The sequence below is a fragment of the Canis lupus genome, chromosome 6 (genome assembly GCF_011100685.1).
Source record: "Canis lupus familiaris isolate Mischka breed German Shepherd chromosome 6, alternate assembly UU_Cfam_GSD_1.0, whole genome shotgun sequence".
Classification (NCBI taxonomy): domain Eukaryota; kingdom Metazoa; phylum Chordata; class Mammalia; order Carnivora; family Canidae; genus Canis; species Canis lupus.
Window position 1 is genome coordinate 57,705,599 of NC_049227.1, and position 27,114 is coordinate 57,732,712.

General features: G+C 40.3%; 1 protein-coding gene and 1 non-coding gene across 6 annotated transcripts in view; both read left to right on the forward strand.

The window, feature by feature from the left end:
• TGFBR3 (transforming growth factor beta receptor 3) overlaps window positions 1-12,763 on the forward strand; it is a 194,775-nt gene extending 182,012 nt beyond the window's left edge. For 4 of the 5 annotated variants that reach the window (XM_038541389.1, XM_038541391.1, XM_038541393.1 and 1 more), the window contains exon 17: window positions 9,308-12,763. In XM_038541389.1, the coding sequence (XP_038397317.1) occupies window positions 9,308-9,426 (119 nt within the window). In that variant the 3' untranslated portion in view covers window positions 9,427-12,763. The remainder of the gene's footprint in view (window positions 1-9,307) is intronic. The other variant, XM_038541392.1, reaches the window with a different exon arrangement.
• Window positions 12,764-26,741: 13,978 nt separating this feature from the next.
• Window positions 26,742-26,848, forward strand: LOC119872448. Its single transcript, XR_005361521.1, has one exon. It is a non-coding gene; the product is annotated as a U6 spliceosomal RNA (small nuclear RNA).
• Window positions 26,849-27,114: the final 266 nt, after the last annotated feature.

Genomic DNA, 27,114 nt, shown 5'->3' on the forward strand with positions numbered 1-27,114 from the left:
GAAGGATACTTCCTTAAAGCTCTATTAATCCTATTCTGTTTGGAAAACTCAAACTTACATTATCTATTAAGATTTTGCAAAGAGGAGGAGCAGTTGGAATGAGAATGGTTCTGGAAAGGAACCTTAGAATCTTCATGTTCCTGAGAGCCTTGCTAGTCCATGAAGGGTTTTTTGGGGTGAGGGGTAAAAGTATTTACTTTTATTTTGTAGTTAAACTTTTTAGCCTTTAAACTAGCCTACGGCAGTATATGCATAGAGTTGAAAGGCTGAAATAGTTCTATGAGACTTGTTATGAAGAACATGAGTCCCCTACTGCCCGAATCCCTTTTCTCTCTCCTCAGAGCACCATTTTTTACTCTTAACAGATTTTTTTGAACATTTAATCCATGTATCAAAATAACAGTATAATATTGCTACTTCTTGTCAGTTTTAGGTCTTTTCTGTCAACCTCCTACAAGGGAAAATAAGAATTTAGTTCTTTTTTTTTTTTAAGCCTGTGCCCCAATTATGCATTCATGCCTCTGACTGCCCCCCGATCCCCACCACTCTAACAGAATTATACTGAAATTTTGGGTAGGCCAGTATTTACTGTTTACATTATTATGACTACCAAAATGCTAATCACACTTTAGCTATGTAATATTATTCCTTCTACATGATATTTTTTGTTTGTTTTTTCGTTTTTTTTTTTTTTTTTTGAGAGAGAAAACATGTTGGCAGGGGTGGGTGTGGTATGCACATAGAGAGAGGAAATCCCGAACAGACTCCTTGCCCAGCATGGAGCCCAATGTGGGGCTCTTTTTAATTTTCCCTAGAATTAATGATTATCTCTACATACACATAGTAGCTTAGTTTTCTGTATACTTCTCACACTAATTCATCTGTTGGCACTCTGTCAGTGGATTCGGTCTCCTTATAATACATTCAGATATTCTTCTGATTCATTTCCTTCACTCCATCTTTCCTGGAGCCTTCTTACCTGTTCCTGTCTGAACTGGTTGCCCTTTATGTTTGGACACTGCTGTCTTCTTATATTCTTTCACCACTGTTCTGGGGGTTCCCTGCACTTCAGTTCTGAATGGCCTGTATCATGTTTCCCACGTCTTCGTCCTTTGTTGAAAGGGCACATAAGAAGTAAATATTTGTCATACCTGTTATATCTGAAAATATCCTCAGTTTATACAAACACATGGTAGACAGTTTGGCAAAGTGTAGACTTTCAGGTCATAAATAATTGTCTTTCAGAATTTTAGAAGCATTCCTCGTTGACCTTTAGCTCTGAAGATTGCTTTTGGGAAACTCAAAGCCATTCAGATTCCTGGCCTGTTTTTTGTTGTGGTTTGGTTTGGTTTGGTTTATTTTTTTATGGAAGAAATTTTGTGATAGTCCTTGATTTAGGTGTATTTTCATACATTATGCTGGGCGTTGAGTCCTTTCAATCTACAAACTCATGTCCTTGAGCATTAAGATTTTTAGAATTATTTGTTTTCTCCTGTTTTCTGTGTTCTCTTATTCTAGAAATCCTTTTAGAGTTGAACCTCTTGGGGCACCTGAATGGCTCAGTCAGTTAAGCATCCGACTCTTGATTTTGGCTCAAGTCATGATCTCAGAGTCACAAGATCGAGCTCTGCTTGGGTTCTGCACTCAATGGGGAGTCTGCTTGAGATTTTCTCCCTCTCCCTTTACCCTTCCCTTCTCTCTCTCAAAAAAAAAAAAAAAAAATTAGGGCATCTGGGTGGCTCAGTGGTTGAGCATCTGCCTTTGGGTCAGGTTGTGAGCCTGGGGTCCTGGGATCAAGTCCCACATCAGGCTCCCCACAGGGAGCCTGCTTCTCACTCTGCCAATGTCTCTGCCTCTCTCTCTGCGCCTCTCATGAATAAATAAAATCTTTTTAAAAATTAGCTTTTTGAATGATCCTCTTTCTTTTCTGTTTTCTACTTTTTTCCTTAATTTCTAAGAGATTTCTTTATCGTTTAGTTTCCTGCTGAATTTTTAAATACAGCATTCAAAATTTTAAATTCTAAGACATTTTTCCTATGAATTAAAAATATATGTCCATTTTCATCTCATGGGTATAATATCTCTCTGAAAATGCTAATACAGGATTATTTAAGAATGAGTAAGTTCTGAGCTTGTGGCTCGGAAATAATGATTATGAATTTCCCTTAAGATAATCTGGCTGGGCTTTATTGAAGAACTCTTAATAACACATCTTTAGATCTTTCTCTTGAGCTCATCAGGTTTTCTATAAAACAGGTTTTCCTATTTTCTAATTGGAAACTATAGATCTGGGGATCACAACATTCAACGTACATGACATTCATTTAATCCTCTTTCAGGTGGGTTCTCTGCTCTTAGCTGCCCTGGTGTTGGTCAAATTCTGTTTCATTTTCTAGAGAGTAAACTTCCTGTCTTCCTCCTGATTGAGGAAGGGCAGGGTCCTCCCACACAGAGTAGAGAAGGGGATTCAGGGAAATTTCACTGCTCCTTATACAGGAGTCAGTTACCTCCAGTGCTTGCACCTTCATGTTTACCCTCTCTTTTAGGGTATCTGATGCCATCATTTCTTAAGTTGTTGAGGGTTCTAACTTGGTTGTTTCTCAGCTTTTCTTATGTTGGCTTAGGTTCTGGCTCTCTTAAATCTGCTAGGTCACTCACCCATTTCTTCCCCAGCTTGTCTCCACTCCTGGTTTTTCTTTTTTTTGGTCGGTTTATGTCTTTTCATTTTGGTGAGATTTTCCTCCAAGCCTCTCTGTGGGTTGCAGTTTTGTACTAGCTAATGTTTCAGTCTCTTGATATCCTAATTGTAATTATTTTGGTAGCTCACCCCATCATAAGAGTGAACTAGACTACTTGAAGTTTAGAGAAGTTTTCAGTTGCTATTAATCCACTCAAAAATTGTGCCTCCCCATTCTCCAAGCTAAAAGACTTTCCTTTTCCAAACAGATTCATGCAGGAGGATGGGTTAGATGTTGTCATCATTTATCTTCATTTAAACTTGTGTTGCGGCTCCTGAACAGAATTACTCAAAGTCTGATGATAATAAGAAGAAGAAAAAAGAAAGGGGGTTCTGGGCAGGGGGAGGGGGCACCCTCCATGTACCTGTACAGCCCTTGGACTTGAAGCTCTAGTTCAACTGTTAGTCCTCTTATCTGAGCCAGATATATTAACCATGTTTCCCTAACCCCTACTTTCCCAGGGTTATTGGTAAGAATGCTTAAGCAAGAATGCATGTGAAAAGTCTTCTGAACTCCCAAGTCCTACAAAAATATAAGATACTGAAGGTTTCTCGGATGTGTAGGCAGAAAAAAAATCTAAGAGTGGAAGGAACACTGCATTTCACAGAGCAAAATAAATGCTGAAGTCTCGAATTAAGTGTGCCTGTCCCTATCCCTCAGGCTTCTCTTCAGCAATGCTTAGTTGAACATACTTTGTGTTCTTAAAGCAAAAGTCAAACACACCCTTAGGTTTACCTGAGTCAGGTCAGAGTTTTTAATTAGGAGCATCTGTGGAGGCCTCAAATGTTTCTAGAAGTCTGAAGTTTCTTCAGGCTCCCAAGTTTAGTCAGAAGAGAGAAGCAGCAAGACAGATATGACTAAAGTAGAGAGCGAGAACTCTGGAAAACAGTGTAGAGGGTCCTCGAAAAGGTGAAAATAGAGCGATTCCATGACCCAGCAATCGCACTAGTAGGTACTTCCCCCAAAGATACAGATATAGTGATCTGAAGGGGCACCTGCATCCCAGTGTTTAGAGCAGCAATTTCCGCAGTAGCCAAAGTATAGAAAGAACCCAGATGTCTATCAACAGATGAATGTATAAAGAAGATGATGTATACATCTTTATATATATATATGTATATATGTATGTATGTATATGATGGAATATTACTCAGCCATCAAAAAGAAGAAGAAATCTTGCCATTTGCAATGACATGGATGGAACTAGAGGGTATGATGCTAAGTGAAATAAGTCTGAGAAAGGCAGTTATCATATGACCTCACTCATGTGGAATTTAAGAAACAAAATAGAGGGTCCTAGGGGAAGAGAGGGAAAAATAAAACGATGAAATCAGAGAGGGAGACAAACCATAAGAGACTCTTAACCATAGAAAACCAACTGAGGGTGGCTGGAGGTGAGGGGTGAGGGGTGAGGTGTGGGGGAGTGGGGTAACTGGGTGATGGACATTAAGGAGGGCACGTGATGTGATGAGCACTGGGTATTACATAAGACTGATGAATCACTGATCTCAACCTCTGAAATCTAATACACTATATGTTAATTAATTGAATTTTAATTTAAAAATGTAAAAAGTAGGGGTCAAGAGACTTAAGTCCCAGGGATCAGAAAAGATGCAACTGGAACAGATGGGAACACACCCTGGTGTGACTGTAAAAATGGTAGGATCACTCTTTGCACCCACATGCGCAGGTTAAGTTAAAGTAAGATAGCTGCAAGGGGTGCCTGGCTGGCTCAATTGATAGATTACGCAGCTCTTGATCTTGGGGTCATAAGTTGGAACCCCACATTGGGTATCGAGATTACTTAAAAATCAAAATCTTTTTAAAAAGAAGATAGCCACAGAAAACCAAAATGCAGGTGCAAATAGGTTAACCATACTGCAGGAATATAGAAAGAAAGTAATACGACATTTTGAAAGGTTTTAAATTCCTGCCTTGGGGGGCACCTGGGTGGCTCAGTTGGTGGTTAACAGGTGGTTAAGCATCTGCCTTCAGCTCAGGTCATGATCCCAGGGTCCTCGGATTGAGCCCCACGTTGGGCTCCCTGCTCAGCTGGGAGTCCACTTCTCCCTCTCCTCCCTCTGCTTGTGCTCTCTCTGTGTCTCTCTCTGCCAAATACATAAATAAAATCTTAAAAATAAGTAAACCAATCAATAAATTGCTACCTTGGAATATTTTCCCCTTTTCTCATAAATTACAGCAACATTGAATTTGCCCCTCCTACAGAGTTTGCCTGCAGAAGAAAAGTCTTGTAGCTTAAATTTTTGAAACTGACACATAGTGATTGAAAATTTCTATAAACCAAAGGTAGTCTCGTTCACTCTCCTTACAGGAGCAAGCTTGTTAAATAATTACACTGAGGATATCAAGAGATTGAGACATTGATTGGTACCTAATCGCAACCAACACATAGGCCTAGCCGACAGTATCTTTTTCTTTCCAGCATCAAGTAATATTAAATCTGAATCACCCCCAGGCATATGGTTTTCAATCCAATGCTTAAGTATCTTCCAAGAAAGAGATTCCGTAAATTCCCCTTATAACTAACCAATCCCCATAATCAGCAAGTTCTTTTCTCTGTGACCTAAATCCTTATTGCTACCATTTAAACTCATTTCCTCATGTTCTGCCCTCAAGAGAGATAAAGAACAGCTGTCTGCTCTTCTTTATAATAATCCTCTTTGGGTGATATTTGCAAACATTCTCCTTTGGGCTAAATGATTGAGATTCCTCTCACCTTTTTTTTTTTTTTTTTTTAAGATTTTATTTATTTATTTATGAGACAGAGAGAGAGAGAGAGAGAGGCAGAGACACAGGCAGAGGGAGAGGCAGGCTCCATGCACGGAGCCCGAAGTGGAACTTGATCCTGGGTCTCCAGGATCACACCCTGGGCCGAAGGCGGTGCTAAACCACTGAGCCACCCGGGCTGCCCCCTCTCACCTTTCTTTAAAATTCTTCTGTTGCTGCTTCCCTATAGAGCCTCTCCGTGTTATTCACATCATGTTGTGATGAAGTTTCTTCCCCCCAAAAAACCAAATAAACAAAAGTTTCTTCCCCACAACCTGCCATGCTGAAAGATACAGAGATAAGAATTTGGTTGTAAAGGAGACTGCCAAAGAGGTGGCAGGAAATCAGATCTGGACAACTCCATGCCAAGCTAAAGAAATAAAACAGATTATCCTTTAAGAAATAGAATTTTCTATTTCTGAAAGCATCTTTGGCAATAGCTCAGCTCAGCCACAGGCAAATATGCAAGCTGGGTAGAATTAGTTCTAACACACCCTTCTCTGAATGCTTCCTCCCCCATCTCTCTTCCTCAGTGGGGTTTGAAATCTTAGGAGCAAAGTGTGAAGACTGAACACATTTCTTTTGAGGGCCAGCTATGATGTTTATGAGCAAAGATCCGTCCTTGAACTCCTTACATTTGCTAAGTGGGCCTACTGTGCTTCGTCCTGAGGTCCTCACTGCCCATCTTCTCTAGAAGTAGGGTGGTTTTGTCTGTCACCCAAGGAATGTGTTAGAGAAAGTCAGTGCTCCAAGAAATTGGAGGTCACTGTGATAGAGAAAACCAAAGGGCTCGTCTCAGAAAACCCAGGGGAACTCCACTGACTTTTTAAGCAGAAGCATCTGCACATTAAATTTTGTTTCTCATGTGACTTTTTCTGTAGCACCATTTCCATTTGATAACGAAAAACTTTGTCTTAATTTCTCAGAATGTAAAAGTTTTTAACAATTTGGTTATATTGAGAAATCTCAGGTCTTACATGTGAAAGCAGCCATCATGGTAGAAGATATTTTCAGTATTTCTGGGCAGATTCTCAGATAAAGATTCTCCTTAACTTGGCACATTGTTGGCTCAAAGTCAGAAGATTTTTTTTTCTAATTTTTTTCCCCTATCGTATAATTGACACACAATGTTACAGTAGTTCCAGGTATCCAACATACTGATCCCACAAATCTATACATTCTGCAGTGTTCCTCCCCAAGCGTAGCTCCCATCTGCCAGCATATAACAATATTTTGAAGTCAGTAGACTATTGGGTTAGGTTGACTTGTCCACCATGGTGAAATGCATCCTGCAATTTTGAGTATAGGCTTCTTTGTTTTGTTTGAGTGTTCATTTTGGACAGTGTTTTGCATTAGCACAAGAGTTTCCAAAACTGGAAGTTGAAAGACCTTTTTAATGGGCACTGATTAAAATAAACTGGCATGGCAACAAATTATATTTGGCAAATAGACATCAGAAAGCAAATATTCCGACTTCCTGGGCAGGGAATCATACTGGCACTTTTCCCGACTCTGAATAATCAAGCACATGTCCAGTTCTGGATGAGATACTTGTTCATTGTCATGAGGCAGGGCCATCTTGCTTTAGCTGGTTGTCAAGCTGAACAGATGAAGCCCAGGTGAGCCAGAAGGGGATAGTGGAGTGCTGATTCCTCCTGCTTTTCTGACGTATCCTCTATTTAAATGGAGAAAAGATGTTTTAAAATGTGCTCCATGCACAGCCACATTAGTGCTTCTAATTGATAACATAAGGATCCAGCTGGGTGTGGATCAACATGTGGGTTTAAGGGAGCTGAATTTTTAAATATATCACGAGTTGTTCGGGTCTCAGGAGGCTTTTGGGTTTTTTGGGGGAGGTTTTTTTTTAATTTTTTTATTTTTTTGGTGTGGTTTTTGACATAAGAATAGCTGAGATTTGATTTCCTTCTAGAAATAAGCTCTCACTCTGGGGAAAGTGAATTTCTGGCAGAAAGTCACTGTCATTGAGGCAGCCTTCCCCATCTTTAATTACATCCATCCATGCAGGGTAGAGGGCAGTGCTGGGGAGGGTCCAAAATATAGATTGCCTAAAAAAAACAAGAGTGAAAATACAGTTTTTCTGCCTCTGAGGAATATTGGCCCTCTCTCACCTCTAGCCCACCAATCCCAGAAGAAAAGATAATCAGAGGAAATCCAGCACAGGCCAAATAATGCAGCAAACATATAAATGCCCCGAGGTTGATGCAAAAATGTGTGTTGGGTTGTGTGGTTTGTAAAATGGGTGACAGAGAAAGCTGTAACCAGATGCAAGGGCATGAGCCAGTTCTACATTTTGCAGAGCTGCTTTTTGGCAGAGTCTTTTGAGGGGCCCCAGAAAAGGGATGGAAGTAACGGGCTAAGATCCTGTCCTTGAAGAGCAGAGCCTTTGCTCTGTGAGCTTTGTTTTAATGAAGCGGCCAGAGGGCTGCTTATCTCTCTGGCTGATAGCTGTGTATTTCAGCTTGACAGGAAAGAGGAGGCTCATTCATAAACAGACCTGGCCCTCTGGGGCTTCCCACATTGCAGGGCGGACCAGAAGTTTATTAAGTTTATGCTGTGACTTTTCAGAGAAAATGCAGTGTTTTTCATTAGAGAGCGTTGATCACTTTTCCCTACACAAAGCCATTTTTTGAGGGCTGCCCTGAGACCATTTTCGCTGAAGAAAAGGCTTAGCTTTCGGGCCTTTCGCAGTGCTAAATGCAAACCATGTGTGTGACCCAGGGGTTCCTGCTCCTCCAAAGCACTGCACATTTGGCAAAAGGAATGGGTTTAGTTAAAATGCAGTGGGATGTGTAATGAAAAGTGGGATGCTTAATGTGTTAGGAGGTATTCTCACTGCACCCCCAGTAAACTGCAGGGTGGAGGACGTCGTTCCCTGGCAACCACAGTCCCCCCTGGACGATCAGCTGAACTCCTTGCCCGAAAGGTTTTCCTGAGAATGGACTTGTCCGACCTCCATTTCTCAGGTGGGTTGTGTGCTTGGGCCACACAGCTCTCTCTGCTGCAACTATGGCAAAATCCAGACTCACCAACCCCATGTGGAGCAAGTATATTCAGAAAACAGCCCCCAGACTTCCAGGCCTCCCTTGTCTCAGCCTAAAGGTCTCACCCTCCAAACCCCACGGTGTCTCTCTAAGAAGGGCTAGGACTGTGTTTCCTGAATACCAGGCCTGGGCTGTTGGATCACATTGTACAAATGGTGGTGGTTTCTTCAAAGGTCCTGGGCACTGAAATCCTGGGGACTCCGTGTCATCTATCATGGCCTTAGTCACTAGAGCTGCCCATCAGTCAGCTTGAAACAGTTCGCTTTTCGCTACGCAAGAGGTTTTAAAAACAAGAGGAAACTTTTTTTTCCAATACAGAAATTTCTTATTAAAAAACTTGGAGGCCAACATTGAAAGCATGGTTTGTACACAACATTTTTGGAAGAACAAAGTGAATACAACCAAATATATTAAAATGGTTTCAATTACCGGCATTGACACAAAATTAGTGCAAAAAAAAAAAAAAAAGCCAACTACAATTGCACAGATAGTGGCTCTTGGATCTTGAAAGTGAACTTGATCTGTGACCTCTCCCATTATCCAAGTGAGAAATGAGAGCTTGGGCTTTTGTCTGTGGTTGACTGTGATACATGGGACTCTTCTGTTCCATCGGAGACGAAAATCATAACTAGCCTCCTAGCAGACGTGCCCTGAAGTGATCTTGTCAGGGATGCACTCGTGTAACCCGCGTCTTTCTTTGTCCCTTGTCTTGAACCGCAGGGGAGACGGCAGGAAGGCAGCAGGTCCCCACCTCGCCGCCGGCCTCGGAGAACAGCAGCGCGGCCCACAGCATCGGCAGCACGCAGAGCACGCCCTGCTCCAGCAGCAGCGCCGCCTAGCCACCTGCCACCCCCGCGACCAGGCCGAGGGCCCAGCCACGTGTCCACGCTTGCCAGCCTTCGTCGCGGTGCCCTTGTAAAGAGAGGGAATGTCAATCTAAAGACCACCTGTTGTACTCCTCCCCCCCCAGGGCTAACACCCCCACCCCTGGACTTCTGTGCCACACTAGAACTCCCGGGGGGAAGCCACGGTGGTGGCCTTCTCTGCCAGCCCCGCACAGGCTTGGGGGGTTTTCAATGTGAAACACATGCCAGTTTTCAAAATGCTGCTTTGTCCAGGTAAGACTATCCATGATCTGGGGGCCCGGAGACTCACCCTGACTCAAGGAGTTGGTAAGAGGATAGTAAGCAGACGGTAGGACCAGTGAGGAGATCTGGCCAAAGATTCTGGTATAACCGAACCAAGATGTAAAACGAAAGGAATACTTCAGGATTTCCTGTGTTCCTTCACGTCTAATTTGCATCTTCTGGACGCACACTTCTCACTTTGCTGTCACACCCTCTCGGGGCTGATGTTGTGGCTTGATGGGTGCTGCCCCCAGGGACCGCATCCTGACACGCATCACAGCAACATTCCTTTCTTGTGCCCTGGGCCAAAACCAGTGCTGATGACTTTATCAGCATTCCCCCTTCTCCCACACCCGCACACCGACTGCAAAAATGTCTTAATGCAAGTTCTGTGATTTCTTGATAAGCCTAAAGAAATTGAAAATAGCCAAAATCTAGGACTGCAGATTTGTGCCCATTTATGACCTTGTGCTCTGAAAAACTAAATCGGGGCAAATGTAGTTTTAAAGTAGAAGAGGAATTTGCACAGTAATATATATGCAAGTATAGGTATAGACTATGTCATCTGGCACATTCGTTTTCTCAGTTAAAAAAAAAAAAAAAAAAGAGAAAATTCATTCCCCTTTTTAAAATGTCCTGCGCCTCAGAGTTGGAAGTTATTCTTAAATGTGTTTGGGAGAATGAGTGTTTCCACTCAAAACACGTCAACCTTTTAAATAGACCCTTTTGTGAAAAGCAAAGCTTTTGCTCGTGCATTGCACGGCAGATCCTGTTGGATTCCGGTTGGTTATCTGAACAGTGTCACCAGTTCTGCCAAGAAAGTGCTGAGATCTAGGAGAGGGCACTCATGTGGACTGCTTTAGTTCTCTTGCCTTAAGTATATTCCGAACTCAAAAAGGATTTGAGGTGGATTTTATTAAAATGGAATAATATGATGCCACTTTGCAGCTAAAATAAGCTCAACTGATACCTCTGTGTTAAAAAAAAAAAAAAAAAATGCCAGAGGGAAATTTCCATGCCAATACATTTACTACTGAGGATAGCTTCACTGCAAATAAATATTAACCTTTTTCCAGAATTCTCCCCAAAATGACTCAGAATCCCACAAACAGAAAAGGCCAAACCCTGCCCACAATATTCATAAACAAATCTCACTGTCCTTAAAATAAAGAGTTGTACCTAGTTCTCTGAATGGAACCCTAAGTAGAAAATGTTGATGGCACCCAAGACCTGTAGGCAGTGTCTGTCGGGCACATGAGTCGGTGGAGATACTGGGAGTCATTGATATGATACTGATAGATCATACTAGTCGCTGCTAGGACAGACCTATCACCAGTCATAGAGCAATACTCTGATTTGAGAAGTGTAGATACTCAATCTGGATAATATTAACCAAAACAAATTACTTGAGAGCTAAGATTTCCAGGCTGTCTACATTGATTTCTTGAAAATTTTGCAGATTGCCACATACAAATGAAGATAGGAGATTAGAGAATTTATTTCCTTCAGTTAACTTTTTAACACAAGGGTATCAGAGTGGAGGACTTAGATGATGCTACCTGTGTTTGAAAATAATGCGCTTTGCCTAACCTTCAGCAGAATGTATTGTTTTAGCATATTCTATGTATAAAAAAGTTTAAAGATGTCTTCAAAGAAGACTAGAGTCTTTAAGTCACTTATAGCTATATTTTACTACAAAAATTTGTGTATAAAGATATATTTAAGTGTTTTCGATAAATTTAAATTACTCCATATGAAATGTTTAATTTCAGTTACTGTGAATTCTTTTGATCAGTTCTTTGCTGTTTAAAAAACCCTTTCCATCCTGTTAAAAAGAAAATTAGCCATTAAGAGGTATTAAAAGACCCAAATCTTCAGATGGACAGGGTTAAAACACTTTTTGTGATTATATTTAAAATGTATATTTTTGAGAGAGATGCTACATTGCCAATGAGTTTATAAATAATTTAAAATTAATCTACAAATTTATGGATGCAAATCAAAAGATTTTAAAAGAAAAGAAAAAACAATCACCTTTTATTTGTTTGGATCTTACTGTCAGTAGTAGTATTCAGATCAAGAAATCCGTGTTGGTAAACCTGATCCCATGTTTAATTGGAGAGTGGACGTCAGTAAATATCTCAGAAATATTTCCAAAGAAAGTGTTATCTCCCTAGCTTCGTATTACATTTCCAGTTGCTTCATACTTCACAGTTTCAGTACAAAATACAAGCTATACTTTATAGCAAGTTCTGCGATTGTCTTTAAAACTGTTGTTATATTCCAGTTAAATGCTTCTGTCTACAGTCTTTTCTTACTTCTGCAGGCTACATCCTAATTCACAGAGGCCGTTTTGTTTTGTTTGTTGTTCAAGCTAAACCGATTGTTGAAATGCTCTCAACACCCAAGGCAGAGGGTCTAATACCCTGTAGCTTCTCACCACAATTACTCTGTATTTTCAAAGTGAGAGACACCTCTTCTGTTTAAGCTGTCCCTGTAGCATTTTCTACACAAACAAACAAAAATGGTCTTTTCCTTGTCTGTAATAAGATTGTAAACCCATTTTCTGTGTGTGTTCTGTAGTAGGCATGATTGTGGGTGTGTGGGGCTGCGCACATGCGTGCCAGTCTTTTCGTACTGTAACTACCTCATGGCGTGAGTGATGGTTGTACTGCCGGTTGTGTTAACAGAGCAAGTTTTGTTGGGCGCATTGTGTGTGTGTGTGACCTTTTTTTCCTGTTTGTTTTATCTGGGGGTTGTTCATGAAACTGACAGATGTTTTTCTAAAAAGGACTATTATCAGTTTCCAAATACAATACTTCTCTCTTCTGGTTTTTCCTGAGTGAGCCTGATTTTGTTGCTGTTTTTCATCTATCAGGGTAAAAAGAGTACCCTTGAAAATCCCTGTGGCCAGTTTGAACACCCCTGTTGTATTCTTTTCTCTGTTCAATGTGTTGGCGATTTATGAACATGCTTAGATGTATAGTTTTGATAACCACAGTTTTCAGTCCTTTATCTGTGCATAATAAAAAAGATATATATCAATTTATTAACGTGTGTCTCGTTTGTCATCATTAAATTCTACCCTCAGGATGATAGAACTTTTTCCTTGTGGCTTCTTTTTTTTTTTTTTTTTAAGATTTTATTTATTCATGAGAGACACAGAGGGAGAGCCTGATATGGAACTCAGATCCCAGGACCCCAGGATCATGGCCTGAGCCAAAGGCAGACACTCAACTACTGAGCCACCCAGGTGCCCCTGCCTTGTGACTTCTGAATTGTTCATTTGTTCCAACTGTGTTGGTGTGGAGTCAGGACTGAAGAGCCTAAGAGAAAGAACTAACTCAGAGCAGAGGGAAAGAATGGATAGACTAGAAGAAATGACACCAGGAGCTGTCACTGTCTCGGAAAAATGTGGTGGGAGACTCAGAAGTGGATATCAGCCCCTGAATCCATTCCTGGCCTTTCTGTCAACCTCCTAGAACCAAGGGCTGAGAAATAATAGTATTGGCATCTCCAAATAACCCAGTGCCACTTCCAGCATTCTCTATGGATCTGGATACCATCACCTTATAGCTGCCTAAGCCAGAAATCTGGAAATCTAACTTGACTCCTCTTTGGCTTTCCACCACCAAATTAATAAGTCCAAGTTTATTCAACCTCTGGAGTATCTCTTCCTTCAAACCACCTACTTATTTCTACCCCTACTGCTGTTACCCAGAATCCAAGGCCCATTATCTCTTAAACTACTACAACCACCTAACTAATATGCTGACTTCCAGATTTGCCCCCTACTAACACCTTCTCCACTATGCAACCAAAAGAATTGAGAAAAGGTTCAAATCATGTCACTTTCCACTCTAGCCCTTCCCTCCACTTGCTTTCAGGATAAAGTTCAACCTCGTAGGCATGGCTTCAATGGAATAATCTGCCTACTTTCCCAGCTACTTATTTCATCTCTCTGAAGCTCAAGTTCTTTTTAAATAAATAAATAAATAAATTTATTTATTTATTTATTTATTTATTTATTTGAGAAAGAGCACGCAGAGGGAGGGACAGAGGGAGAGGCAGAAGCAGGTTTCCCACTGAGCGGGGAGCCTGACAAGGGGCTTGATCCCAGGACCCTGGGATCAGGACCTGAGCTGAAGGCAGCCACTCAACTGACTGAGCCACCCAGGCGCTCCTGGAACTCAAGCTCTATGTGGCATATCCCCCACTAGACAATTATATCATGAAAACAATAGCTTGGATTTTTACTGTTAAGGATTAAATTATGGTATTGAATATATGTTTACAAACTGCCCACACATGTCCCTACCTTCTCCCCTTTTGAGAATTAGTGAGTTAGATGGTTAGAAACAGACACTCAAAATGGTCATCCCTCCCCGCAGTACCTCCTACAGGTAGGTGCCCACACAGTGGGAGCAGTGTGAGGAGCGTAAGCAGCATTTCACTCCAGTAAGGTTGAAGCCCTTGTTACAGATGACAGTCCAGCCATTTTCAGCACCAAGATTTTGTCCTGGAGCCAGCACTTCTCTGAGGACAGAGGGAGAAATTGGCAGGTCAAATGATTTTTCTTCCATTAAACTGTCTTTTTATCTACTGTGGCAGAAACTTAGGCGATGCATAGATGAGCTTCAGAGAGTCTATTAAGTACCTGAAATTGTATGTAAAATTTTGCATGGGTGTGTCAGAACTTCGTGTTTGGGGAGTTTTTGGTTTATAGCCTTTTTTTTTTTTTCTTTTTAGAGAGACAGAGCTAGTGAGTGCAGGGGTTGGGAGAAGAGGGGCAGAGGGAGAGGGAGAGAGAGAATCTTAGACAGTCTTCATGCCCAGTGCAGAGCCCGATCTCACGACTCTGAGATCACGACCTGAGCCAAAACCAAGAGTCAGACACTTAACTGACTGAGTCACCCAGGTGCCCCGGGCCATAGCGTTTTTGTAGTTGCATCTTCTGAAATGTTTTCTTGCACACACAATTAACATGCATGTATAAAATTAATACAAATAATACATGTAGCAGAGGAAAAGCTCCCATAATCCACACTTGGAGGTAGTAATACTGATTTATTGTGTGTATTCCCAGTCATTTCCTTGGTCATATCAACATGTACATGTCACTCTAATGCATAAGATCATAGCGTTTGTGACTTGCCTTTTGCAGATGGCATATCTTCCTATCAGGTTTTATGAGTAGTGATCATCACTTTTTTACTAGACTTTCCTTAAGTTGCCAAAATAAAATATGGTCATTTAAGGTAGTAAAATAAAACAGTGCTCTTGTCCAGGCACCTCCTTGGAGGAAGTGATGTTAACTGCCTTTTTTCTAACTCAAATATATGAAGCGTGTTCACAGATGGAGGAATTTTTGTTTTGTTTACTAAAAATGGGATCACAATATACATACTCTGAAACTTGCCTTTTTCACTGAACATGGTCCTCCTAGGTTAATAGATATGAAGCAAATTCATGCCTTTAATGGCTATATAATATTTCATACAATTAGCTAATTTACTAGTGATGGACATTTAGAAGTATTATTTTTAGGGTTTTGCCAAGATCCCCTGTTCCATTTGTTGTCTTTGTATACATGTCCTTGCATTCTAGTGTGCTAAAGCAAAATGACCATTGTCACAGAGAAACTGACAGATTCATCATCATCGATTTTAACATATTACTTATAGAAGTTGATAAATCACAAAGATTTGGATATGGAAGATTTGAACAATGCAATTAAGCTTGATCTAATGGCCACACACAGAATCCTGTACCCCCAAACTTGAGAATTTGTACATAACAGGATATTTGTAAAAATTGACTACTATTAAACCATAATGGAATTCTCAGCAAATATCACAGAGCTTAATTATACTGGTCAAGTTCTTTAACCACAATCCAAATAGTTCAGAAGTTAATAAGAAAAGGATAATTTAAAAATATTCAATACATTAAAAATTTTTTAAACTTCTAAATAATTTAGAAGTCAAAGTACTCTTAATAGAAATTAGGAAATATGTAGATTTGCAAAATAATGAAAATACTCCTCAAACATTGCATCCAAGTCAGTAATTTATGAGAAATTTATACTTGTAAAATACTTATGTTGGAAAAGAAAGAGAAACATTGAAAATGAAAGTATATCCAATGTAGCAAGTTAGGAAAAGTGCTCTAAAGTAGTAATTACTTTAAAAGACTACTAGAGATAGACAAAAATTGAGAAAAATAAGCACATGCATTAGGAATGAAAAGACAAAACAAGATATTGCAGAGATTTTAATAAATAAGGGATCAGCATAAACAACTTCATTCTAATAAATTTGAAAACTTACTATGTGGTGATGTGCTGTTGCGGGTCCTGTTGGGGGAACAGAAACCACACTGGATATTTCAATATAGGAAATGAACATAATGAATTGGTTAAGCGAGTGTGCCTGATGGCTGAAAAGGCAAAATGGGAACACCGAGGTAACGCAGAATTAATAAATGTAGGAAAAATTACCTCTTTAAGGCTGAAGATTGTCAGAACTTGCAGTGGGCAGGGGTTTGCTGAGTTCCAGCACCAGAAGGAAAGGGTAGAGAGGGCACTGGGAGACCAGAGCTTAGCATATGGTAATAAATGATTTCCTGGAAAAACTAATTTGCCAAAAACAATTCAAGAAGCAACAGAAAATCGGAAAGATATTTAATCATTAAGAAAATCAGTGATTAAAAAAAAAAAAAAGAAAAGCAGTGATTTAGGGGCATCCGCACGGCTCAGTTGATTAAGCCACCAACTCTTGATTTCAGCTCATGATCCCAGAGTACTGGGATTGAGCCCCACATCTGGCTCTGCACTTAGCAGGGATTCTCCTCCCTCTCCCTTTGCCCTTTCCCCCCCTCTCTAAGATAAATCTTAAAAAAAAGGAAAGAAAAAGAAAAAGTCAGTGGTTTAGAATCTACTCATAATGAAACAGCACAAAAATAAGAAAACAAAACAAAACAAAACCACTGCCAAACTCAGTTGGTTTTACATCTAAATTCTACCAAGTAGTCAAAGAATCAGTAACACCAGATCATGATGAATCTTTTATTTGGGGGATGATAAGTCAAAGGGGATGAGTTTTTTAATATCCATACCTATTACCACATTACTTTCTCTAACAGTTATAGCAAATCACACTGCCACAGCCTCCTCATCAGCACTCGGCATGTTGAAACAGAACTTGCACTCTGGGCATCAGACAGCCTGGGTTTGAATCTTGGCTCTGCCATTTACTAGCTGAGCTATTTCCTTAATTTAAAAGAAACCTATTTCTCAGCATTATCAATATTAAATGATATAAGTCCATATACAAAAAGTTCAGTATATTATCGACTAATCAATAAATATCATCTATTATTCTTACCAGCATTACATATTTTGTATTTTGCCAATCTGATAGTTGAAAACTTATGTCACATTATTTGAATTTGTATTATCTCCATTGCCAGTGAGGTTTTTGGTTTTTTATCCAGTAAGCGCTACACCCAACATGCGCTTGAACTCACAGTCCTGATACTGAGTCACATGCTCTACTGACTGAGCCAGCCAGGTGCCCATTGCCTGTGAGTTTTAAGTTGTTATCATATATTAGTCTTTTCCAGGTCCAGAAGTACATTAACATTTCCTTTGCCCATTTTTCTACTGAGTTGTATTTTACTTAATTATTTCTATATTAGTAATATGATAATGTCACACATCATATATGACAAATATGTTTCTAATCTATGGTGATCTTTTAATTCATTCTGCTTATAATGAATACTGCCAAAATAAAATGTTTAATTTTATGTAGTTGAGTATTTCTCTTTTCCTCTTGGCTTCTGGGTTTCCTGCCTTGCTTAGGTTCTAAATCAAAATATATGCTAATACTTGTATTAATTTATTTTTAAAATTTAAATCTTTATTCCATATTATTGTGATGGTATGAGGATAGGGGCCTATTTTTGTTTTCTTCCAAATGATTACTCAATTCCACCAGAAGCATTTATTAAAAAGTTCATTTATTTCCCATTGGATTAAGATTTTGTAAAAGAGTGGTGTGAGTGATCTGGCCTTAGAAGATATTAACATTTAGCATAAAATCTTATAATAAAAATAGTATGGTAGAATAGGAAGAGTTAAATAGATTACTAAAATAGATCATCAGGAATAGATCTAATTCATTGGGACCATAACATATGACAACTAGTCATAGTTTCATTCGAGTCTTAAAGGATTCCATGACCCATAATAAGACACATAGGTTGTCTAATTTTTGCTGTGAAAAAACAGATCTGGTTTTTTCCTGTTCTTTAAAAACATTTAGGAAAAAAAAGTGTTAGCCCACCTGGCTGACTCAGTTGATAGAGCATGCCACTCTTGATTGTGGACTTGTGAGTTTGAGCCACATTGGGCATAGAGCTTATTTAAAAAAAAAAAAAAAAAAAAAAAAAGGAGGGCACCTCAGTGGCTCAGTTGGTTAAGGGTTCAGCTCTTGATTTTGGCTCAGGTCATGATCTCAGGCTCATGGGATCAAGTACAGCATTGGACTCCATGCTCAGCAGAGAGTCTGCTTGAGATTCTCTCTTTCCCTCTCCCTCTGCCCCTCTGCCCACTCATGGATGCTCTCTCTCTCTCATTCTCTGTCAAAAAAAAAAAAAAAAAAAAAGGGAAAAAGAAAGAAAAAGAAAAAGGAAGTTGTCTGAAAAACAAATATTTGATTAATATTGGGTCTACCTCAAACTTCTCATGGTTCAACATGGCTGAGCCATTATTGATGTTACTCTAGTGGGCTGGAGGGCAGAGCATCCAGCCAAAGAGGATTGTTTTTAAGATGTCACAATTTTTCTTGTTAGGGTTTTGACTTGCTTGGAACCTGTAACCCCTTCCTTCTTCCTTCTTTCTGTTTATCCCTTTTGGAATGGGAATTATTGGAGAGGAAAAATAAATTTCCCTCTACCTTTCTGAGTTCTTAGCTGTGATCCCTGTAATAAAATATATACCAGAGGAAAAAAAAACACATTTATTAACATGTGTACCTCATCTATACATGGGATATACCCAGTGAAAAGAGGAGGTGGCCTTAGAATTCAGGATTAAATGCCATTTTATTTATTTATTTATTTATTTTAAATTTTTATTTATTTATGATAGTCACACAGAGAGAGAGAGAGAGAGAGAGGCAGAGGCACACACAGGCAGAGGGAGAAGCAGGCTCCATGCACCGGGACCCCGACGTGGGATTCGATCCCAGGTCTCCAGGATCGCGCCCTGGGCCAAAGGCAGGCGCCAAACCGCTGCGCCACCCAGGGATCCCCTTAAATGCCATTTTAAAAGGGAAAGGGGAGGAGAGTTAATAGGCCTCTTAGGGGAGAGCAAATGGCTTTTATGGGAGATGAATAGACTCTTAGAAGAATAGATGAGAGGTATGATAGTGACAAACCTGGGTGTGGTGTCAATTTCCAGTCTCTCTCTCCCATGATGAGTCAATCTACCCTGATTGTTAAAGTTCTCAGGAAGAGCATTTAGGATAATTGAGTTCCTTTTGGAAGATCTGCCTTTAGCTAGAAAAGGGAGACTTCAGAAGTCCCTTCCCGCATGTGCTGTTTTTCAAGTACTTACAGCTCAAAGTAATCAATGTACCAAAGTGGGTTATTTTGGGGAATGGCATGTTCTGAACTCCGACAGATTCTGGGTGGCATAGTCTGCTACCCTTCAGATTGTCTACCCTATGCCTGTCCCACAACTGTACTTTGGAAGCACATAACTTGTCTGGTTTCACAGGTTCACAGCTGGAGAAGAATTTTGCCTCAGGGTGAATCATACTTACCTCCATTCTCATTCATATATGATTTAGATGATATTTAGATGAGACTTTGGACTTTAGAGTTGATGCTGAAATCAGAACTTTGGTGGCTGTTGAGATGGAATAGACATATTTGGCACATGAGAAGGACATGGATTTGGAGGGCCAGGGACTCGATGTTCATCTCCTTCCATGTGTTCATATGTTGAAAACCTAATCTCCAGTGTGATGCTGTTTGGAGATGGGCTTTTGGGAGGTGACTAGGTCATGAGGATGGAGCTCTTTTAATGCCATTAGTGCCCTTATAAGAAGAGACAGAAGAGAGCTTGCTTCTCCTCCCACTCATGTGAGGATGTAATGAGAAGACAGACATCTACAAGCCAGGAAGTGAGCTCTCTCTCACCAGATACAGATCTGCAAGCTTCTTGATCCTGGGCCTCCAGCCTCCAGAACTATGACAAAGAAATATTGTCGTGTAAGCCACCCAGTCTGTGGTATTTGATATAGCAGCCCGAGTTGGCTAAACATAAATTCATTTCTGTTACTCCTCCTCTTCCTTCCCTCCCCATAAAGGCTCATGGAAAAATTAATATCAGCTAATCAAACAGCATTAGTATTTATTTCTTCCAGCCTACTTGTGAGGTTATAAAAATTCTGTAAAGTGAAGAAATATTACTAGATAACATTTTTAAGACAAATGCAGAAGTCTTTTTTGTTCCAAAACAAGCCAAACCCATTTGGCATTGTTTTTCCCTAACACGATATGTTTAAAAATGTGCAAGTGACTGGTTTAAATTTTATAGATGCTGATGGTCTAAAGTTTGAGTTTGGGCATATTGGCTGCATTTGTGTCTAAATTTCTCTAAACTTTTTCAGAGGAACTGAACACTGCCCTTTATGCAGATTTAATTTCACACATATAATCAAGCTCATATGATATCACCTCTCCATAAAATGTCATAGCTCAAATTGATTTTTAATTATCTCCAATTACCGCCTCTGAGATTTCATTAAAAAAAAAAAACTTTCAAGTAGATCCACATGACTGAAATGAATTCTTTTTTTTTTTTTAAGATTTTATTTATTTATTTGAGGATGGGGTGCAGAGCACAGGGGGAGGTTAAGAGGGAGAAGCAGGGATCCCTGGGTGGCGCAGCGGTTTAGCGCCTGCCTTTGGCCCAGGGCGCGATCCTGGAGACCTGGGATCGAATCCCACGTCGGGCTCCCGGTGCATGGAGCCTGCTTCTCCCTCTGACTGTGTCTCTGCCTCTCTCTCTCTGACTATCATAAATAAATAAAAATTAAAAAAAAAAAAGAGGGAGAAGCAGACTGAGCCACCCAGTCACCCATGAACTCTAAAAAAGAAACGAGGATCAGGAGTGTGCATACACACACACACACACACACTTACATCTCAGCCATTTTCTGCTTTCTTTTTTATTAACATATTCTCGATATTTTCTTGCCCCAGAATATGATCTTTTATAGACTATAGCACACCATCTGTACAAGAAGGATGGGCAAGGACAAGAATGTCTCAGCTTTAAAACCCAACTTGGTTCCTTCCACTTGACCGATCAAAGATCCAAGGCTGAAAAGTCTTCATAAGTAATTTGGGTGGAGCAGCTTATGCTGGTCTGTTACTCATCCTGGTTCATAAACTGCCTATGACATAGTTCCTGCAGAGAACACAGTGCACTGGACAAGAGTGTTGAAATAATGCTGAATTTCAAAAAGAGAAAAACACATGGATTCTGTTTGGTGAAGGGAAGGGTAGAAAGAGTGAAGACCGAAATATTGGTATTAAAACCCAACCCAGATAATAAGAATATACCCTAAAAGTAGAAAACAGAGCTTCAAGTCGTTTCTTCATCAGAAACACAAACTTGGGGGCACCTGAGTGGCTCAGTTCATTAAGCCCCTGCCTTTGGCTCAGGTCATGATCTCAGGGTCCTCAGATGGAGCCCTGCGTTGGGGGTCTCCGCTCAGCGGGGAGTCTGCTTCTCCCTCTCTCTCTGCCACTCCCCCTGCTTGTGCATGCTATCTCTCTCTCCCTCAAATAAATAAAAAAAGAAACACTTCTAGAGTCACAGGTCTTGATTCAAGATAAGTACAACATCTGCCAGTGAGTCTTTCCATCAGGCAATCTAGTTATCAAACCTTAAGTGAAGAGGAAAGGTGAAAACAAAACCTTCTTAGCCTATCAATTAGCCTTAAAAGTAGAAGCATCTGCTGGAGCATCCAACGGGACTCCAGGGAATTCCACTGTTCCTCCACCACAGTTCCAAGAGAAGGTAAATCAGCTGTTGTGAGCAAATGGCAAAAATGACAAATCTTTGACCCAGCCAGCCAGTCCCCATTTTGCCTGCTTGATTTTTCCCTTTCAGTATATTCTCAGAATGCCAATGTGTGTGATAGAAACTCTAGTTACTGCAAGGAAACAGTCGCAGGAAGTGTAGGAAGCAGGAGAAGTATGTCATAGAAATAAGATTTGGTTTCAAGTCATTTCACACCTGTGGGTCTGAGCTGACCTTCAGTGAAGAAAAATGGAAGCAACTCTTAGGAGACCCACCTACTCTGCAGGGGAGAGCCCTCCTCCTGCCCCCTGCCCAGGGCTCCCTTCCTACCCACCTGCAGGGACTTCTCACCCTGTTAACATCTCCTCACATCATAAGGTCCTTCGTGGCTCTGCTGGTATACACCTTTCTCCATAGAACCTTTGGAACTGCCCCATCTGTGAGTCATTTTAACTCCTTTCTGAGCTCTGGTAGCACCATTGTGCACCCCATTGCTCATGGCACAAGCCTCTTATTTTCCTTATTTTCCATCAGCAAGTGCTGTTGACCTCACTTCCAAAACACATTCTGCTGCTCTCCTTCTGCACCTCAGTCTGATCTAACACATCCTGGCCTCTCACGTAGACCACTCCTCACCCCCGACTCCTGCCCCACTCACAGACCTCTGTGTCCCTCTTGTCCCACTACAGTCTGATCCTCATGTGGCGCTAGGCCATTCTCTTTAAAATATGCTACATTTTGTCAAACCCTCATGTAAAACTTTACAACTTCCCAACACACTTAGAATAAATTTCAAATTCCTTATCAAGGCCTTAACGGTTCTTAGCTCAGCCAATAGGTTTTCTTGTTTATTCATTTTTTTGTCGTTCACTTTTTTAGTTTTTAAGTTTTGAATAAAAATAAAATTCAGGGGCAGCCCTGGTGGCGCAGCGGTTTAGGCGCCGCCTGCAGCCCAGGGTGTGATCCTGGAGACCCAGGATCGAGTCCCACATCGGGCTCCTTGCATGGAGCCTGCTTCTCCCTCTGCCTGTGTCTCTGCCTCTCTCTGTGTGTGTCTCTCATGAATAAATAAATAAAATCTTTTAAAAAAATAATAAAAAAATAAAAAATAAAAAAATACAATTCAGATGATTTGAAAATTTAAGTGATATAAAAAAGTATGTACAAGTAAGTCTGGCCCCTATTCCTGTGTCTTCCCAGTTTATTTTTCACATAGGCAATCAATTTTACAAGTTTTTCAGGTTTCTTAAAGAAAATGCAAGCAAATGAGATTATCTCATTTTCTCCTTTATCACATACACAATGGTAACACACTGTAGGTGTTCTGCATTTGCTTTTCTCACTTCATATATTTTGTTTCCATATCAGAATACAAGGCAGTTTCTCATTCCTTTTCTTTTCTTTTCTTTTTCCATATAGAATTATTCTGTGGAAATATACCATAATCTGTTTCACCTGCCCTTTTTGGTGAGCACTTGGTTTATTTCTTGGTTTGTTGAATAACCTTTTAAATGAGGAATTCAGTTCTTCAATTTGTATGGTATTTGTCTTTCTCTGACCAACTTATTTTGCTTAGCATTATACTCTCTAGATCCATCCATGTTGTTGCAAATGGTAAGATTTCATTCTTTTTTTTGGCTGAGTAATATTCCTCTGTGTGTGTGTGTGTGTGTGTCTGTGTGTCTGTGTGTGTAGACCAGATAAGAAGATGTAGACCAGATCATCAATTGATGGATAATTGAGCTGCTCCATATTTGGGCTATTGTAAATAATGCATAGGGGTGCATATCTTTTTGAATTAGTGTTTTCATATTCTTTGGGTAAATATCCAGCATTATTGGATCATATGGCAGCTCTATTTTTAATTTTTTGAGGAACCTCCATACTGTTTTCCACAGTGGCTGTACCCATTGCATTCTCACCAACAGTGCACATGGGTTCCTTTTTCTCCACATGCTTGCCAACACTTGTTGTTTCCTGTGTTTTTTATGTTAGCCATTCTGACAGGTGTGAGGTGGTATCACATGGATCACCAGAGAAATGCAAATCAAAACCACAATGAGTTGTCACCTCACACCTGTCAGAAGGAAGGTGCACCATTTGACACTCCTGTCAACAAAGTCTGTTTTCCCATAGCTGCACCAACTGAATGCATCATCCACATCTGGTATTTTAGTCAATCTGTTGGATAAAAATGGTCTCTCAATGTAATTTTAACTTGTATTTTTCTTATGAGTCAAGCTGCATGTCTTTATACATATATAAAGACCATGTATTATTTTGTGAACTGTCTGTTCTGCCCTTTGCCTGTTTTTTTCTATTGTGTTGCTGTCCTTTACCTTTTCAGTGTCTAAAAATTCTTTACATATTAAGGAGATTAGCCTTTTTATCTGTGATTATCTTGGCATTCAAACCCCTAAGGATCTGACCCCTCCTCATCTCTGTCCTCAGCCAGCATCACTCTCCTGCCCACCTGCTATGCTCTAGCCATGATGTTCTGTGAGCCTTTTCTTGCCTGAAGGACTTTATGTTTACAGTCCTTCTGCCTGGAATGCTACCCCACCCCCCATCAAACAGCTGGCTACTCCTTGTTCTTCAGATCCAAGCTCAAGTATCACATGGGAAAGGCTTTCCCCAGATCACTCAACCTACCCAGCTTCTCCCCATCACATCATTCAGGCTTAATTCTTTGTGTAGCACTCATTCCTCACTAATATTTTTCATTTGTCTTAGTTTGTTTATTGTCAGTATCTCCCTATCCAGAATGGAAGCTCTAAGAGAAACAGGGTCTGTCTTGTTCATCACTGTATCCCCATAGCTTTAAACAGTGCCTGGCACATGGTAAGCATGTCATGCAGACTGGGTAATTAATGAATACTTTTCTCCTTTTCTTAGGCATTTCACATGCCTTTACATTGAGTGTTATATGTCATATCCCATGGAAAGGAGATAGAAAGTAACATTTCTTTAAGCTGCCAATAGGTACCAAACACTGGACTAGGTTTCATTATACATCTCATTCAATTCTTCTGGTCACTCTGAGCTGGTTGGCATTATGTCCATTTTTATCAGTAGAGAAACTGAGACTCAAATCAGCCCCTAAGGAAGTTGTCCAAGATCACATGGTTTACACATGACAATCCAAATGATGCCAGCTAATTTCAAAGCTCATCCTCTTCTTTTGAGAATTCTCTTGTTTTGTGGTGTGTAAAATTTACTTGCCCTCAAAACTAAATGACCCCAGCGTGCTATATATTTCTATATTTTTCCTGGAAAAGAGTAAAGAAACTCAAAGAAACTCAAAAGATACAAATACACTAATGTAAGAACTAGATAAATCCCGGTATAATTCACTAAGTCACAGAATATCAGTATAAAATAAAATAATGGCTGATGGTGCAGGCCCAGTGACTGGAACATAAGTAGATATTTGATAAATATAGCCTTCTTTTTTTCTGGGGGAGATACTTGAAGCCAAATCCTGTTTTAAACTCATTTAGTGAACTAGTTATTTAAAGGATTCCTGCGGTAAATCCTTTTCCAAAGCAAAGGGTCCTTTTGTGAAATGCATAAACTCCTCCTAATCTTTTTGTAAATATAGATTTTTATATATTTGGTTGGCTTAGTGTGTTCTGTGAGGAATTTGTTTGCTAAGTTGAGTGTGGGTGTGGATGTGGATGTGTATTTGGGAAATGGGTAAGGAAGAGGGGTTTGATTGTGCCGTGTCATAAACCTTGTTGGTCTGGGTAGAAGCCATGAGGTTTTAGAACTATATTTTGAATGAGATAATAAGACAATAACAAATACAAGATCGGAAATCCCTAGACTGCAAAAAAGAGGCAGCTGATGTACCAGTTTCTGCTGCTACCTGTTGCCCCCTGTGATTCTTTTTTAAATATTTTATTTATTTATTTGAGAGCAGGGATGAGGAGAAGGGCAGAGAGGGAAGGAGAATTGGACTCCCCGCTGAGTGGGGCTCAATCCTAGGAAGCTGAGATCATGACCTGAGCCACCCAGGTGCCCCCCAAAAGAATACTTACTGAGCATTCAGTATATGTCAGGTGCTGGGGACACATCATGAACAGTAGACCTGCCTTTAGAGAACTTGTATTCTGGAGGGGAAGGTAACCAAATAAGCAAATGCTATGCAGAAGAATAGAGCAGGGTAACAGTGGCGGGAGTAGGTTAGGCTGGTAAGAAATACCTTTTGGATAAGGGGAGGGGACACGTACACAGAGCACATTTGGGCAGAGACCCAGAGAAAGTGTGTGTATGCTGGGTGGGGGTGGGGTAAGGGTATTAACTCTCTTTGAGGAAATAAGGACTGCAAAGGGCTGAAGGGAAGCAGTATTGTTGGGATGCTGAGGACTGGCAAGGAGGCCATGTGGCTGGCATGTTTGGGTAAGAGAGAGCATAAGAGAGGAAGTTAGAGGTTGGAGAGTGCCAGAGCAGGTAGTCTTAAATCTTGGCAAGGACCTTGGATTTTATTCTGGATGAAACAGGAAACCACTGGAAAGTGTTGAATTGTAAGATATGATCTTACATTTTAAAAGGATCATTCTGGCTGTAGAGAAGAAACTGAGATGAGAAGACAAATGAAGTGGCTCTTGGCAAAAGTACTGATGAGAACTGTGGTGGTTTAGGCCAGGATAGGAGCAGCAAAGTTGGCAGAAAAGGGTCAGATTTTGCACACACTTCTAAAGAAAATCTGATAATATATGCTAAGTGATTGGATGTGGTTTATGAGAGAAAATGCAAAATCAAGGACGACACCAGTTTTCTGGCCTGAGTGATTGGAAGAATGGAAGTGCCCTTTCTTGGTAGGAATAGAAACTACATTGGTAGGAAGGGAGGTGGTGAGATTTGGTGGAGAACTCATAGATTCTGGCAAAATGGAACAGATAGTTGTTAAAACCAATAACCAGTGCTCGCTTCGGCAGCACATATACTAAAATTGGAACGATACAGAGAAGATTAGCATGGCCCCTGTGCAAGGATGACACGCAAATTTGTGAAGCATTCCATATTTTTCTCTATCTCTATCACAAATAAATAAATAAATCTTTAAAAAAATTAAAAAAAAAAATAAAACCAATAACCAGGGCCAAGCGACAATACACTCCTGGCTTGGAAGTTCTGGGCCTACGAAGGGAAGAAAGGAGCTGTAAAACCTGGTCAGCGTGTACTGATAAAAGCTGGGAGAGCGTGGATGGGACTGGATCCTGGGAGTGCGAGATCAAGGGAGGGATAATGGGCAGAACCTAAGACTGGATGAGAGTAAGCGTGTTAGCTTTCTA